Below are 17,020 nucleotides of genomic sequence, written 5' to 3'. Positions count from 1 at the left end.
TCCCACAGGCAATAACGTAAAGACTAGATGACCAGGGAGGCTGTTGGGGAAGAAAAGCCCAAGACCCAAGGCTCCTGAGACCACTCTGCAGGGTGTGAAGCATGTCCCCCACAGGTTTAAGAAACGTGGACGAGAAAGGATGGGAGCATGGTGCGGCCTGGTCCACGCTCAGATCCTCACACGGCAGAGGCCTGGAAGGGAGCCGGTGACGCAGCACTTACGGCAGCTTCTGCCTCTTGTTTCTTCTGCAGGATGTCGGTGGCTGTGCTTTCCCTTTGCTTCTCCAGTTCCCTGAGGTGAGGAAAACACAAGCCATGTGTGAGGAACATGGGTTACCAGCACGGGAGGCCACAGTGCCCCAGGCTGGACCTGCACCCTGCCAACAGCCTGTAAATCTTACTGCGTTCCCAGTTCTAGAACTTTAAACACTATTTCCAAGGCAAGTTCAAGCAAATCTGTTTGTCCCAGGCCTGTGCAGCTGTCCTGTGGTCCCCAGATGGCTCTCCCCAACCTCAGTGGGAGGAGGACTCCTCGCAGCAGTAATCTCAGGAAAGCGGGAGAGGGTGAGACTCTCAGGAGATGCCCCCAATCAGGCATTACCACAGGACACCCTTGGCAGGGACAAGGCACGCTTCATGCGATAAAATACAGCAGAGCACGGGGACCTGGGCAGCACACACGTGTCCTACCAGCCTTGCCCAGCACACCCTCTGCTCCAAGCCTTCAGTCTGCTGGGGAATTAGGATCCCGAACTCAAATGAATCAGAGGCTGGAGGGGCCCCCCAAGAGCCTTCCTTGGGCTCCTTGCTCCCTGACTAAGTTCAGTGATCTATTAAATGAGATCATTGTAAAGTAATGAAGTTAAACCTCCTCTTGGGTTTAATGCTGGGCTAATGGATTATCTCTAAGAAACGGCAAAATAAATTACATCTAGATGACTTCCAAGACTGTAGTTAACATGGGCCTTGTTTGTAGGAACTCAGAGCCCGATCTCTTTGAATTCAGTGCCAGGCAAAGAAATGGCTAGAATGAGAAAAAGGAAGACTTCTCATTTCTGTGGTCATGGCTTATAGTCCCAACAGTTTGGTAAACTAACTCTAATTCTTTCTGAAAGTAGGAATGTGGACAGACAGAAGTTAACCCAAGTGTTGCCAACAGCAGTACCGCTACTACTGATAACAACTAGCTAATACTCACTGAGGTCTTGACGTGCCCAGACTCCGCAGTGAGCACTGTACACCTATCAGCTTAGGGGGTTTCCCTCACGCCCTGTGGGGCGGCTGCTACCCTCTCCACGTCACAGACGGGGGAGCTGGGCACAGGGCAGTTCGGCCCCGTCCCCGGCAGTGCTGAGAACTCACTTCTCCTTCTGAGCCCTGAGGTAGGGTCTGATGACCAGGCGGTGCAGAGCGAAGTACAGCACGAGCGGCCCCGCGGTGGCATAGAACACGGCGCTGGGCAGCAGCTGGTCTGTCAGGTGGATGGGGAAGAAGTAGGTCTGACTGGCCCTATTTAACCTGAGAACAGAACAGAGCCGAGTGCCCATGTGAGTCAGGTTCCCAGGGAACGGGGGCTCGGCGAGGGTGTCCCAGCCCAGGAAGAACCTCTTGACCCACAGGACCTGGGGAGGCGGAACCCAGTCTGCACGCCTCACGGTCCACTCCCCTGAGCAGGCCCCTAGGTCTGGCAGAAGAAAGGGCTCGATACCTGCTGACCGCAAGCAGCAGACTCACACCCAAGCAGAGCACACATGGCCCGGGAGGCAGGGGAGGCCACGCCTCCAGATGGCCTGTCAAGCCTCAGTGATGGCCGGGTGGCTCCCACAGGTCCAGTTAGCCCACAGACATCAACTGCGAACTCTCGACCAATGTGACCCACACCCTCGGGGACCAGACAACAACAGAGGGCAGAAGCGCCAACTGGCACTGGTGAGCTGCTGGACTTGTTAAAAAAACAGCCTTTAGCCTGAAGGCAGTTCTCAGTCTATACCACAATGGATGATTACAACTGCAAAGGAATCTGTAGTCCTATTGAAGAATTAAAGTTCAGAGTCTGGGGCAACCACTGTGTCTTGGAAGAGGGGGGCCCCCCAAAGGGAAGTCACAGGTGGGGAGCCCCAAGGTCTCAGTGTGCCAGAGATCCCCAAAGGATGCATGGTGCTGTGTTTTGACTGTGGCTACATGGGTAAGTCCAAGTTTGCAGCCAGACTTCACCCAAGTTCTAAAAGGAAACAAAAATTAACACTTACTACAATACCAACTATGCTACATCAGATCAGATCAGATCAGATCAGTCGCTTAGTCATGTCCGACTCTTTGCGACCCCATGAATCGCAGCACGCCAGGCCTCCCTGTCCATCACCAACTCCTGGAGTTCACTGAGACTCATGTCCATCGAGTCAGTGATGCAATCCAGCCATCTCATCCTCTGTCGTCCCCTTCTCCTCCTGCCCCCAATCCCTCCCAGCATCAGAGTCTTTTCCAATGAGTCAACTCTTTGCATGAGGTGGCCAAAGTACTGGAGTTTCAGCTTTAGCATCAGTCCTTCCAAAGAAATCCCAGGGCTGATCTCCTTCAGAATGGACTGGTTGGATCTCCTTGCAGTCCAAGGGACTCTCAAGAGTCTTCTCCAACACCACAGTTCAAAAGCATCAATTCTTCGGTGCTCAGCCTTCTTCACAGTCCAACTTTCACATCCATACATGACCACAGGAAAAACCATAGCCTTGACTAGACGAACCTTTGTTGGCAAAGTAATGTCTCTGCTTTTGAATATGCTATCTAGGTTGGTCATAACTTTCTTTCCAAGGAGTAAGCGTCTTTTAATTTCATAGCTGCAGTCACCATCTGTAGTGATTTTGGAGCCCAGAAAAATAGTCTGACACTGTTTCCACTGTTTCCCCATCTATTTCCCATGAAGTGATGGGACCTTTGCTACATACCCAGATACAATGAGAAAAAGATAATAAAGAGCGATCTCAGATGCTAGAGCCAGCAGATAAGGATTTTAAAGCAACTGTTTAAACTCTGCTCAAAGACATAACATATTAATTGATGGTTTAACATCAGATTGGAGATGAGAGAAGAGTAAGAGAATTTAGTAGAAATGATCCAACGTGAAGAACAAAGAGAAAAAGGATTGAAGACAAATGCGCAGAGCCTCAGAAACCAGAGGTTTAGCACAGAAGTAATTAGGGCCCCAGAGAGGAGAGGATGATTAAAACTGCAAGGAAATATGCACTCCTACTGGACTGAAGAATCAGAGCTCAGAGTCTGGGGCAACATTGCAGCTGGGAAGAAGTATATTAAATATTTAACATTTAATGAATTAATGTCCTAAAATTTGCAAATTTAATAATTCTACATAAATAAATACATCAATTTATAGAAGCAAGAAGTTTAGCAAACCCCAAGCAGCAGACATAGAACAAAATCGCGTGTAGCTACACTCAAGTGCTGAGAAACAAGAGTAAAAAAAGTTGAGTAACCAGGGGGGAAATAAACAAAAGAGACATCAGAGTATAAAGGCTCAAAAGACCAATGACTTGTCAGGAACAGAGGAGTCAGAAGAGAGCAGAACACCATGACGGCACTGAGAGAAAACTCCATTAACCCTGAAGTCTATACCCAGTGACAAGACCCTTCAGTAACAAAAGCAACTCCAGAGATGATGAAGAATGCTCAACACTAAAAGGAGAACTCCAAAAACCCAATAATGAAACAGACAAAAGATATGGATAGAGACTTCACTTAAAAAAAACAAACAAAAAGGATGTCAAATCAGCACTTGAAAAGCCAGTCAACATCTCAGACAGGAGGTAAATGAGAACCAAGAGGACCAAAACGGGACACACCTACATCATCTGCTAAACAGGTGAAATTAAAAAAAAAAGGCCCTCCCCAGGGCTGGGAAGGATGTGGAACAACTGCAACTCTCAGAGCTGCTGGTGGGAAAGGAAGATGAGACGCTGCTTTGGAAAATGGCTTGGGACTCTTATGAAGTTAAACACAGCCTCCCACATGACTCAGATCACCAGGGTACTTACCCATGAGAAATGAGACCACTTGTGTTCACACAAAACTTGAATATGAATGTTTGTACTGCTTAATTTGTAACTTCCTGAAGCTGGAAGCAAGTGAAGTATTTACACAACAGATAAACCGTGGCACATCTACGCCATGCAGCACCCAACAGCAATAAGGAGGACCGCACTGCTGATGCCTGCAACAGTGTGGATTATCTCAAATGCATGATGCTCCTGAAAGAAGCAAAGGCCTTCACCTTGGATGACTCCAATTATGTGGCATCCTGGAAAAAGGCAAAGATATAGGGAGCAAAGGCACACCAGGGCTGCTGAGGCCTGGGAGACCACACAGGGGCCTGTGGGCCTTTGAGGAACGATGGAGACGTCCTCTACATCTATCTGTGATGGCGTTTACATGTAAAACACAAGATCAAACACAGCGGGTAAATCCTGAGAGGTCTCGTCACAAGGGAAAACCATTTTTTTTCTATTTCTTTAATTTTGTATCTACATGAGATGGTGGATATTCACTAAATGTGCTGTGATGTATGTAAGTCAAATCATTATGCCGTATACCTTAAACTTATAAAGCACTGTTTGGTCAATTATATCTCAATAAAACTGGAAGTGAGAGTTGGACTCTAAAGAAAGCTGAGCACCGAAGAATTGATGCTTTTGAACTGTGGTGTTGGAGAAGACTCTTGAGAGTCCCTTGGACTGCAAGGAGATCCAATCAGTCCATTTTAAAGGAGATCAGCCCTGGGTGTTCATTGGAAGGACTGATGTTGAAGTGGCAACTCTGCTACTTTGGCCACCTGATGCAAAGAGCTGACTCATTTGAAAAGACCCTGATGTTGGGAAAGATTGAGGGCAGAAGGAGAAGGGGACGACAAAGGATGAGATGGTTGGATGGCATCACCGACTCGATGGACATGGGTTTGGGTGGACTCTGGGAGTTGGTGATGGCAGGGAGGCCTGGTGTGCTGCAGTTCATGGGGTCACAAACAGTCAGACACAACTGAGCGACTGAACTGAAACGAAAACTGGAAGGGAGGAAAAAAAGGGATGAACCAGAAAATTGGAGAAGCCCTGTATTTATGAAAGAAATTGAATTCACTATCAAAAACCTTCCTATAAATGAAAACTCAGGCTTGGTTGATTTTACTGCTAAACTCTATGAAACTAGGGGAAAAAAAAACAACCAAGACCATTCTCATACAAATTCTTTCATAAAACAGAGGAAGGCATAATTCCTAACTCTTTTTATCAGGCTGGCATAACGTGGTCCAAAACCTGATAAATACATAATAAAAAGACAATTATAACTGGCATCCCTTAAAAACAAAGATTCAAAAATTCTTAGTAAGACATAAGCAAATCAAGCAATATATATAAAGTATCACATGTCATGATCCACTGGAATTTGCCTCAGGAAATATAAGGTTGGTTTAACATTCAAAGATTAGTGTGATTTGTCAAATAAATACAATATAAGTTAGCAAAGAGCAGCTGCTATTGCTGGACTGAAGTGCCTTTCAGTTATATTTACCAATATAACTCGGACAATGCAGCCTATGGACAAAGAAGCAGGCTGGCATCCTTGGGACAGGAATTCAGTTCAGACTGTGTAACGTGACTTCTGCCGCGGAGGAGCATTTACAACAGAGAACGGTGCCTCATTGGAGGTCCCGATGTGGGAGGTAGGGGAGGAGAAGGGACTGGAATGCAGAAATCTGCCGGCTCTGTGTTCTTTATTAAATCCCGGGCATCTTCACATTTCAGGTTAGAGAAGTGCCTGACACCAACTGTGGCTATGGGGACCTGCAGACCACAGCTCCATAGCCGAGCTGTGGTTTGCTTTTTCTCACTCATGCGCTCACAGAGTCCCTCTTCAGTGCTAGGCTGTGTCCTTGGTGGCAGGAGCACAGAGAACAGAGAAAATGGACTGAGTTACGGCACTCTGAATGACGGGTGGCGAGGGATGGTGGCTTGTCAGATGGAGAAGGTACAACGGAGAATAAGAAATGGGCAAAGGGGAAATGGACAGCTCAGGGCAAGGTGAGGGCCACCAGTTTTAACAGGGTGACGAGAGATGGTTTTGGCAATCAGATGACACTTGAGCAGAGACCTGAGGGAACTGAAGGAATCAGCCATGTGGCTCCCTGGGGACTGGGGAGCAGCAGGCGCCAGCCAAGCCTAGAAGCAGGAGTGGGCTTGGTGTGCTCCCGGAGCAGCCTGGAGGCCAGAGTGAATAGGATCGGGTGGGGGGCAGAGAAGAGACTGAGGGGCTAGATCCTGTGGGCTCTGAGGGGGCCGATTTGCCCCGAATTGAGGGAGTCCCTGAGGGCCTTAAGCACAAAGCCAAGAGGACCCCATGCCCGAAGGGCGGCGGCCAAGAGGAGTTACCCCACGTCCGAGGTCAGGGGCAGTGGCCGAGAGTACCAGACTGCGGCGGCGCAGGAACTGCCGAGAGGAGCTATCCCTGCGTCCGAGGTCAGGGGTCGGCCGAGAGGAGCTACCCCACGCCCCCACGCCCGAGGCCAGGGGCGGCAGCCGGGAGGAGCAACCCCACGTACAAGGAGCCATGGCTGCGCGGGCGCAGGAGGGCCTAGAGGAGCTATCCCACGTTGAAGGTCAGGAAGGGCAGCAGTGAGGAGATACCCCTCGTCCAAGGTAAGGAGCAATGGCTGCACTTTGCTGGAGCAGCCGTGAAGAGATACCCTACACCCACGGTAAGAAAAACCCAAGTAAGACGGTAGGTGTTGTAAGAGGGCATCAGAGGGCAAACACACTGAAACCATACTCACAGAAAACTAGTCAATCTAATCACACTAGGACCACAGCCTTGTCTAACTCAATGAAACTAAGCCATGCCCGTGGGGCAACCCAAGATGGGCAGGTCATGGTGGAGAGATCTGACAGAAATGTGGTCCACTGGAGAAGGGAATGGCAAACCACTTCAGTATTCTTGCCTTGAGAACCCCATGAACAGTATGAAAAGGCAAAATGATAGGATACTGAAAGAGAAACTCCCCAGGTCAGTAGGTGCCCAATATGCTACTGGAAATCAGTGGAGAAATAACTCCAGAAAGAATGAAGGGATGGAGCCAAAGCAAAAACAATATCTAGCTGTGGATGTGACTGGTGATAGAAGCAAGGTCCTATGCTGTAAAGAGCAATATTGCATAGGAACCTGGAATGTCAGGTCCATGAATCAAGGCAAATTGGAAGTGGTCAAACAAGAGATGGCAAGAGTGAACATCGACATTCTAGGAATCAGTGAACTAAAATGGACTGGAATGGGTGAATTTAACTCAGATGACCATTATATCTACTACTGCGGGCAGGAATCCCTCAGAAGAAATGGAGTGGCCATCATGGTCAACAAAAGAGTCCGAAATGCACTACTTGGATGCAATCTCAAAAACAACGGAATGATCTCTGTTTGTTTCCAAGGCAAACCATTCAATATCACAGTAATCCAAGTCTATGCCCCAACTAGTAACGCTGAAGAAGCTGAAGTTGAACGGTTCTATGAAGACCTACAAGACCTTTTAGAACTAACACCCAAAAAAGACGTCCTTTTCATTACAGGGGACTGGAATGCGAAAGTAGGAAGTCAAGAAACACCTGGAGTAACAGGTAAATTTGGCCTTGGAATACGGAATGAAGCAGGGCAAAGACTAATAGAGTTTTGCCAAGAAAATGCACTGCTCATAACAAACACCCTCTTCCAACAACACAAGAGAAGACTCTACACATGGGCATCACCAGATGGTCAACACCGAAATCAGATTGATTATATTCTTTGCAGCCAAAGATGGAGAAGCTCTATACAGTCAGCAAAAACAAGACCAGGAGCTGACTGTGGCTCAGACCATGAACTCCTTATTGCCAAATTCAGACTTAAATTGAAGAAAGTAGGGAAAACCACTAGACCATTCAGGTATGACCTAAATCAAATCCCTTATGATTATACAGTGGAAGTGAGAAATAGATTTAAGGGCCTAGATCTGATAGATAGAGTGCCCGATGAACTATGGAATGAGGTTCGTGACATTGTACAGGAGACAGGGATCAAGACCATCCCCATGGAAAAGAAATGCAAAAAAGCAAAATGGCTGTCTGGGGAGGCCTTACAAATAGTTGTGAAAAGAAGACAAGCGAAAAGCAAAGGAGAAAAGGAAAGATATAAACATCTGAATGCAGAGTTCCAAAGAATAGCAAGAAGAGATAAGAAAGCCTTCTTCAGCGATCAATGCAAAGAAATAGAGGAAAACAACAGAATGGGAAAGACTAGAGATCTCTTCAAGAAAATCAGATATATCAAAGGAACATTTCATGCAAAGATGGGCTCGATAAAGAACAGAAATGGTATGGACCTAACAGAAGCAGAAGATATTAAGAAGAGATGGCAAGAATACACAGAAGAACTGTACAAAAAAGATCTTCATGACCCAGATAATCACAATGGTGTGATCACTGACCTAGAGCCAGACATCCTGGAATGTGAAGTCAAGTGGGCCTTAGAAAGCATCACTATGAACAAAGCTAGTGGAGGTGATGGCATTCCAGTTGAGCTATTCCAAATCCTGAAAGATGATGCTGTGAAAGTGCTGCACTCAATATGCCAGCAAATGTGGAAAACTCAGCAGTGGCCACAGGACTGGAAATGGTCAGTTTTCATTCCAATCCCAAAGAAAGGCAATGCCAAAGAATGCTCACACTACCACACAATTGCACTCCTCTCACACGCTAGTAAAGTAATGCTCAAAATTCTCCAAGCCAGGCTTCAGCAATATGTGAACCATGAACTTCCTGATGTTCAAGCTTGTTTTAGAAAAGGCAGAGGAACCAGAGATCAAATTGCCAACATCCGCTGGATCATGGAAAAAGCAAGAGAGTTCCAGAAAAACATCTATTTCTGCTTTATTGACTATGCCAAAGCCTTTGACTGCGTGGATCACAATAGACTGTGGGAAATTCTGAGAGATGGGAATATCAGACCACCTGATCTGCCTCTTGAGAAATCTGTATGCAGGTCAGGAAGCAACAGTTAGAACTGGACATGGAACAACAGACTGGTTCCAAATAGGAAAAGGAGTACGTCAAGGCTGTATATAGTCATCCTGTTTATTTAACTTATATGCAGAGTACATCATGAGAAACGCTGGACTGGAAGAAACACAAGCTGGAATCAAGATTGCCGGGAGAAATATCAATCACCTCAGGTATGCAGATGACACCACCCTTATGGCAGAAAGTGAAGAGGAACTAAAAAGCCTCTTGATGAAGGTGAAAGAGGAGAGTGAAAAAGTTGGCTTAAAGCTCAACATTCAGAAAACAAAGATCATGGCATCCGGTCCCATCACTTCATGGGAAATAGATGGGGAAACAGTGGAAACAGTGTCAGACTATTTTTCTGGGCTCCAAAATCACTGCAGATGATGACTGCAGCCATGAAATTAAAAGACGCTTACTCCTTGGAAGCAAAGTTATAACCAACCTAGATGGCATATTCAAAAGCAGAGACATTACTTTGCCAACAAAGGTTCGTCTAGTCAAGGCTATGGTTTTTCCTGTGGTCATGTATGGATGTGAAAGTTGGACTGTGAAGAAGGCTGAGCACCGAAGAATTGATGCTTTTGAACTGTGGTGTTGGAGAAGACTCTTGAGAGTCCCTTGGACTGCAAGGAGATCCAACCAGTCCATTCTGAAGGAGATCAGCCCTGGGATTTCTTTGGAAGGACTGATGCTAAAGCTGAAACTCCAGTACTTTGGCCACCTCATGCAAAGAGTTGACTCATTGGAAAAGACTGATGCTGGGAGGGATTGGGGGCAGGAGGAGAAGGGGACGACAGAGGATGAGATGGGTGGATGGCATCACTGACTCGATGGACGTGAGTCTCAGTGAACTCCGGGAGTTGGTGATGGACAGGGAGGCCTGGCGTGCTGCGATCCATGGGATCACAAAGAATTGGACACGACTGAGCGACTGATCTGATCTGATCTATAAGACACTGGCTTAGATTTTAAAAGACTATGGAGAGCAGCATCCCGAGGGAGAAGACTGGTCAGGAGGACACGAGCAGTAATTCAGACCGGAGATGGCGGCCGCAGACATTCTGAGAAATGGTCAGATGAGGATGTGCTTTCTGAGGAGAGAGGATGCTAAGCTGGGAGACTGGGAAAGGGTGACTGGGAGATTCGCTGGGAGACTGGCTCCCGGCTTTCTGGCCAGAACTGGTGGAAAAACGGAGCTTGAGGTGCCGAGAGCGGGCGGACTCCAGGCCCAGCAGGCTGTGAAGGGCACATATGACCGAGGGCGGGGGAGCATGGGAGTGGAGGTGTGACATTTGTGACGCTGTGAGATCCCCCAGGAGAGGTGTGGGGAGGGATGAGGGATGCACAGGCTGGAGCTGGAACCCTTAGCGCTGTGTGAGCATCACGGAGCCCAACAGTGGTGAAGCCAGGAGGCTGGAGCAGACCACTGTGGGGTGAGTCTCAGCAGCCAAGGGTCTGACAGTGAGGCCTCCATTTAGAGGCAACCAGCTGGGCCACCGAGGTGGGAGGATCTGGCGCAGAGAGCCCAACGCTGCCTGCCCTGTGGACCATGAGGTACATGCCACACTGTGAGCTGTGTGGCGTGTGGGTGAGCGGATGTGCGGGGCCACCCCAGGGCCTTTCAGGAGAGGGGCGGCAAGTAGGGGCAGGTGGGCACAGGAAGTTCTCTGAAGCAGAGACTTGGTCTTACTGACCGAATGTCGGGCTTCTGGACTCTACAGTTGCTGACACACCCCAGACAGAAGCGAGCGCATCTCTAATGGAATTCTAAGCAAAGGCTCTTTTTTTCTTAATGCAGGTGAAGCTCAGATGAGTTACCAAGTGTGAGACAACCCTTGGCCAGAAGGACCTGAGTCCAACCTACTTGATTTTGAGGGAAACGCCCTGTGGGACTCCAATGCTGACAGCCGCCCCGAGGACACTGTGCCTGGAGATCTTCCTCTCTGCTCCGTACTCCACCACCGTCCCGAAGAAGCCAGCCCTGCAAGGAGCGGACCAGTGAGCCAGCCAGGCCCCCTGCTCCTGCTCCCCCAACAACCCTAACACCACTGGCAGCCGTCACCCAGGACGGAGGCCAGGCTCCCATCCCCAACTCCCTCGCCCTCCCACCACCCACGGGGAGGACTTTCAGGACGGACACCCCTGGTCAATGACCGGAGAGGAATCCGACATTAGACGCCGAGCTCCTCAGGGTGGGATGGCAGGGTAGCAAGTCCCACGGCCTCACAAGGGAGATGTGCATTAACCCTAGCAGGTGCCCGATGGCACAGACCGGGTGGACTCCCACGTTGGCCTGGCCAGCACTCACTTCAGGGACCCCTTCACTCGGGTCTGGTCGTCATCCTGGAATTTGTGCTGATAGCTGATGAGTGCGAAGGAGTGAGGGATTCCAAGCTGGGGAGGTGGAGGGAGAAAAGGCAGCTGAGACCGAGCTGAGGGGGTCGCCCCACCCGGCGGCCAAGCACTGTCGGGGGCAGGGGGCTTGTCCCACAGGGTGTGTAAAAATCCACCTGGAGCTGATCTTTATAAACTGGGAGATTTCACTTAAAAACCCAGTCTTCTGACTTCTCAGGAAAAATAAAAACTCCTGCACCCGAGCAAGCGTTCTCACAGGGCAGCAGCTGCCTCGAGCTCCTGCCCAGCCACCACGGCACCCCGACCCCGATCCTGTGGCCTTCGGCAGAAAAGACCTCTCACTTTATGAGGGGTGGAACACAGCTCCCCTGGAGCCTGAGCACAACCCTGTTTCAGCTCCTGAGGGTGGATGGATAGAACCTGCCTTTGGCCCTGCAGGCAGTGGACTTGGGGGTGGGGGGCAAGGGACTGGAGGATCCCCCGAGCTGTCCTCACCTGCAGGGCCACGGTGAAGTGGCTGGTCTTGGTGTCCCGGACGATGCTGGTGTTCATGGCTGACTGGACGCCCCAGCGCCACTGCAGGTAGCCCACCGTATTCTTGTCCAGGTTCCGGGCCAGGACAGTGGTGAGGCCCGGCCGGATGCCGCGGGACGAAAACTGCAGGGCACAGTGTGTCGTCACAAAGCTGGGGGGATACACAGAGAAAGTCCCTAGATGATATCGGGCTTGTTGCCAGGCTTGGCTGCGTCCTCTCCGCCAGTCCCCACCCTGCTCACCATCACTCCCGTGGTTTCCCAGGTGGCTCCCCACAAGGGGGCAGGAGGGTAATCTGGGGACTGTTCACTTATCCCCCTACCCCATCCTATTCCAACTGCAGCCACAACCACAGAGGCACCCGTGTATCTGCGTTCCTAAACCAGGAGGTCAAATCCTGCTGCAAGTTAGAACCACCTGCAGGCTCCCACCCCAGGTGTGCTGACTTATTGACTTGGCATGGAAAAGCTGGCCAAGCGGTGCTAACGTGAGGCCATGTCTAAGTGCCCCTCACCCAGAGCCCGGCCCAGACCAATGGAGTCATTTTTCTGGGGCGCAATGGGCAGGCATCAGCGTAGTTTTCAAAGCTGCAGTGTGAGGCTGATGTGCACCCACAGCCACACAGTACGACTGAAGCTGCTTGAAAAGCTAGGAAACTGTCCCTCTGCAAGGCCTGTGAAGTTCCGTTTCCAAGGGAGTCAGCCCCACCTTCTGGCTAAATAAGGGTATTTCATTTCAGTAACAAAGGGATTCACAGAACTTTACTAAAGATGAGCAAACAGCTGGTCTCCAGTGAGCAGCCCTCACTAGATGGATGCCTGTTTAGTTTTTCTCCTTCCTAAGCTCTTCCCCGCTGGCTCAGACAGTCGAGTCTGCCTGCAATGCAGGAGACATGGGTTCGATCTCTGAGTCAGAAAGATCCCCTGGAGAAGGAAATAGCAACCTACTCTAGTATTCTTGCCTGGAGAATCGCATGGATGGAGAAGCCTGGCAGGTTATAGTCTATGGGGTTGCAAAGAGTTGGACACAACTGAGTGACTAAGACTTTCACTTTCCTTTGGGTGTCTGTGTCTCGCTTTTGCCACTAAAATAATAATACAAGTGGTAACTGATGACATTTGCTCCTGTGCACGCAAAACTCTTCTCAAGACCAGATGAATGAGGAACCAACCCCTTGCTCTCCACAGGGCCCCCAACCCAAGCCTGCCCTCATTTATCTGACACTCCAGCCACACCAGACAGAGACCCCATTATTCCGCTCTGGCCACAGTGGGATCCGGAGTCAGGGGGAAAGCAGACAGAGGACAGATAAAAGTCACCCTGAGATGTCACGAAGCAACATTTAAAAAAATCAAAACATAAAGAATGAGATCTCTGCTTAATCAAAGTAATATGATTTCGTGTTCTTATGGAGTGTGTCCTAGAGAGAGACGAACTCTGGGGAGAGAGCAGTAAGGCAGGCACTGCCCAGGGAGACTGAGAACATCCCACAGGCTGCCTGCCAGGCTCTGGGCTGATTCCACACCCACCAACAGTCACCAGTTTGGACTTGCAAATAATTTGACCCTGAGACTCAGGCACCCATAAGATGAGATAAGAGTATTAATTAGCTAGTATTCTTTCTATAAATCTTCATGATCCCAAGTCTGATAAACCAGGCACCATGATGAAATTCAATTCCAGACCCGCAAAAGCAGCAGCATGGGTGGTGACAATCCTAAGCAGACAAGGCTAGGACAACGGTGATGTGGATACATACAACCCACCGGAAGTTCTGGTTAAAAGCCTAAAGCCCTGTGTCCATCCCAGACCCAGTGGGTCTGAGTCCCAGAGGAGAGGCCAGAGAAACCATGGGGGGGTCCCCGTGCCACGGCATCCGGTTCACCCCACGCCCTCTGCCTGGAAGTCCCGCTCATCTCTGCAAGGGGCTCTGCTCATCTCCATCAGCTTCCAGCTCCATCTGTCAAGAAGCCACGCCCTCTCTCACGACACCACTCACTCTGTGTGTCACACGGCTCTGCACACTTGCCTTTACCAGGAACTGAAGGCAGGCTCGTAGATGAACATCTGACTGGGGATGAAATACTGTTTTTTCTTTTTTTAAAAAGATGCTACAATCCCTGGGTTGGGAAGATCCCCTGGAGGAGGGCATGGTAACCCACTCCAGTATTCTTGCCTGGGGAATCCCATGGACAGAAGAGCCTGGTGGGCTACAGTCCATAGGGCTGCAAAGAGTGGGACACGACTGAAGCAATTTAGCACACTCTCTAGTTGTGGTATGTGGGCTTCTCACTGCGGTGGCTTCTCTTGTCATGGAGCACAGGCTCTACAGCATGGACTTCAGTAGCTGTGGCCTGTGAGCTCAGTTGCTCCGTGGCATGTGGGATCTTCTTGGATCAGGGATTGAACCCGTCCCCTGCACTGGTGGTCAGATTCCCAAACTCTGGGCCACCAGGGAAGCCCTGCTTTTCTTTTCAGACATGTGCTCCTTTCCAGGACTCCTTCAGCTGCGTTTCAATCGCCAGATGAACGAGCTGTTTATCCTCCACCCAGTTCTTCTACCTGAGCTCACACAGGTACCCCTAATGGGGAATAAGGACACGTGTGTCCTATAAGGGACAGTCCTAGGGGTGCAACATCACTGCAAAAGCAAAGATGAAGCTGGGGTGGGGGCAGTTTAATATTCCGGCCTAACACAAAGCTACCAGAGAGACAGGTTGACAGGCCGCCTCACTCACTGCCTCACTGCTTGGTAAAGCCCCATTCCAGACCCGAAACTGTTCTCTGCAACAAAGAAATGACCCACTAGTGCATAAAGACTCAGACCAGGACCCACTTCCCTGTGAGCATGCATTCCCTCCAGGGCCTCACATCATGGTCCTCACAGCCCACGTGACCAGCAGGGGCCTTTCCCCACAGAGCAGGAACCTGAGGACCATGGAGGGCCTGGTCCCTGGCTGGGACAAGGGCAGGCCCCTCCCACCCCACTGCCCAATCCAGTGCTCTCTGCACCAAGCACACTGCCTGGACCCCGTGCCAGCGTGGCAGGGTCTGCCCGCAGTGACCGTGCAGGTCAGAGATGGTAACTCCAGATGACCTGACAAGAAAAATACACAGGCTCTGGTCTAAATACACAAAGACCACCAAAGGGCATTTATTTCGATATACTTACCATCTTGGTGTGAGATTACGGAATAGCTTCAGGCCAAATAAAGGCCCCTGCAGATCCCCAGCTCCAAATTCTAACTGTTCAAAAAAGAAAAAAAGAATTAATGGTGTTTTACCTCACAGCAGTAACCAAGGTGTCAGTAAGCACTTCTGGTTCTAATTTCTTCATTTAATTCAAAGCCACCAGCCCTTGCCAGGCCTCTAAAAGTAGGGGCAGGAAGATTCTTAGTATCTCATTCTAACCTTTGACAAAGGGAGATGACTCTGTGCACAGACCCAAAGAAGCCATGTTTCAGTGAGGTGAGTCTCCTCAAGGAGCCCCTCCCCAGACAGCGCTGCGGGCCGCTGGTCCCTGTTGCCCTAGCTGGAGCCATCGCACACCGCCTTCTGCCGGCGGGATTGGCCCTGCCCACGCAGTGCTGGCTACTGTGCAGGTCCATCTGCTCTGCCTCACCGTCTGCAGGTCTCACAGGTGACTGGAGATGGCTTTCAGGGGTTTGACGTGAAACCCACCAGCAGCTCTGCTCTCACAGCCATGAAGTCCAGCCGATCCTGGCTGCCTCATTACTAGTCTGGGTGACTTTCAAGGCAACTCCTCTATATTAATTTGATGCGGCTCAACTTGCTTGGCAGAACTGGCTGTTTAACGACTGCTGAGCAGCGAACCAGCGCACTAAGACAGAGGTGACCCGCCTTCTGAATTGTGCAGGAGACGGGAAGGGCCTGCAGGCTTGTTTAAGGAATAGAGATGCTGAGTTTCCAGATTTCTGGAAGCTCCAGGGGAATCCTGTTGCTCTGTCCTGACTGTGAGCTGATGGCAGGCTCAGCGCGCCCCTCAGATGTGAGACACAGGTTTCTAGTGGGGACCATCAGTTGATACAAGTTTGACAGCTGCACTCTGTTATACCTGATGTGGCCACTGAGGTCATTCTGAGGGTGGGCTCGGCGGCTGACAACCCGATCTCCCGCTGGCGTGCTTACCTCTCCCCAGCCCTTCGCAGAAGTGACTCGTCTGAGCGCAAAGTTAATGGAACCCCCTCCATTCCCATTCTGGGTTGAGAGGCTTCCAGAGAGGATGGCTGTGTCTGAAGCTGTCAGGGGTGCCTAGGAAATGATATCAGCCAGTAATATAGTAATCGAAGTAACTGGAAGTGCTGAGGACAGCAGTCTGCCCAATGCGCCCTGAGTGTGAGGCCAGAAGCACAGCTGTGTCTGCAGCTCGAGTGGGCAGGATGTGGGCCTGCCGCACCCCTCTCCCACTGTGCCATTGAATGGCACCTGGCCACCACGGTCAGGTTTTGCAAAAGCTTGAACGTGCAAATTCCAAAAAACTAGGACCAATGTAGGGCTAGATGCTGGTTTCCAGCGTCCCCTCAGCATCAGGCTCCATGGTGACATCACCCATGGGGATGTCCAGGACTCCCCAGTCCTGCCTGTGGCAGCACTGACTGACTGGAAGCCCCAGGAGGGGGAAAGTTTCCCTGAGTTGGGACTTCACATTCCAGGCTGATGCACTTGAGCAGAAGTGGATAAGCTGAAGGGGCAGAGACCTGCCGTAACTGTCAGCAGATGGCCCAATGCTGCCATGTCCCAACGTCGGCCAGACAGATGACACTTCAGTGACCCCAGGGCTCAGCACACAGGAGCATGTGCCTTCAAATTAAGACCCATTCCTGGAATTTCCCAGAGATCTGGTTTTGCTCCTAAAATCATCATGACTTTGGCTCCCACTTCTCCTAGACCATAAGCATGGTGGTGGCCCTCCACCACCTGCTGGAGAGCCCCGGGACCCTGAAGCTAAGTGTCACCCTACCCCCTAACCCTGCACTCATGGTGCTAACATGTGGGTCAGGAAAGCAGGATAAACAAGGTTGT

The 17,020-nt window shown here is 50.2% G+C and overlaps 1 protein-coding gene across 3 annotated transcripts in view; it reads right to left on the bottom strand.

Annotated features, from left to right (window-relative positions):
• DNAJC11 (DnaJ heat shock protein family (Hsp40) member C11) overlaps positions 1-17,020 on the bottom strand; it is a 70,480-nt gene that overhangs the window by 3,040 nt on the left and 50,420 nt on the right. For 2 of the 3 annotated variants that reach the window (XM_019976429.2, XM_070768278.1), the window contains exons 6-12: positions 16,127-16,249; positions 15,150-15,223; positions 11,939-12,128; positions 11,397-11,482; positions 10,953-11,069; positions 1,362-1,517; positions 222-291 (exon numbers count right to left, since the gene is read on the bottom strand). In XM_019976429.2, the coding sequence (XP_019831988.2) occupies positions 222-291; positions 1,362-1,517; positions 10,953-11,069; positions 11,397-11,482; positions 11,939-12,128; positions 15,150-15,223; positions 16,127-16,249 (816 nt within the window). The remainder of the gene's footprint in view (positions 1-221; positions 292-1,361; positions 1,518-10,952; positions 11,070-11,396; positions 11,483-11,938; positions 12,129-15,149; positions 15,224-16,126; positions 16,250-17,020) is intronic. The other variant, XM_070768280.1, reaches the window with a different exon arrangement.

This window comes from Bos indicus, chromosome 16 (genome assembly GCF_029378745.1).
Source record: "Bos indicus isolate NIAB-ARS_2022 breed Sahiwal x Tharparkar chromosome 16, NIAB-ARS_B.indTharparkar_mat_pri_1.0, whole genome shotgun sequence".
Lineage (NCBI taxonomy): Eukaryota > Metazoa > Chordata > Mammalia > Artiodactyla > Bovidae > Bos > Bos indicus.
The sequence above is the reverse complement of the archived record's forward strand: the minus strand, read 5'-3'. Positions and strand labels throughout refer to the sequence as shown.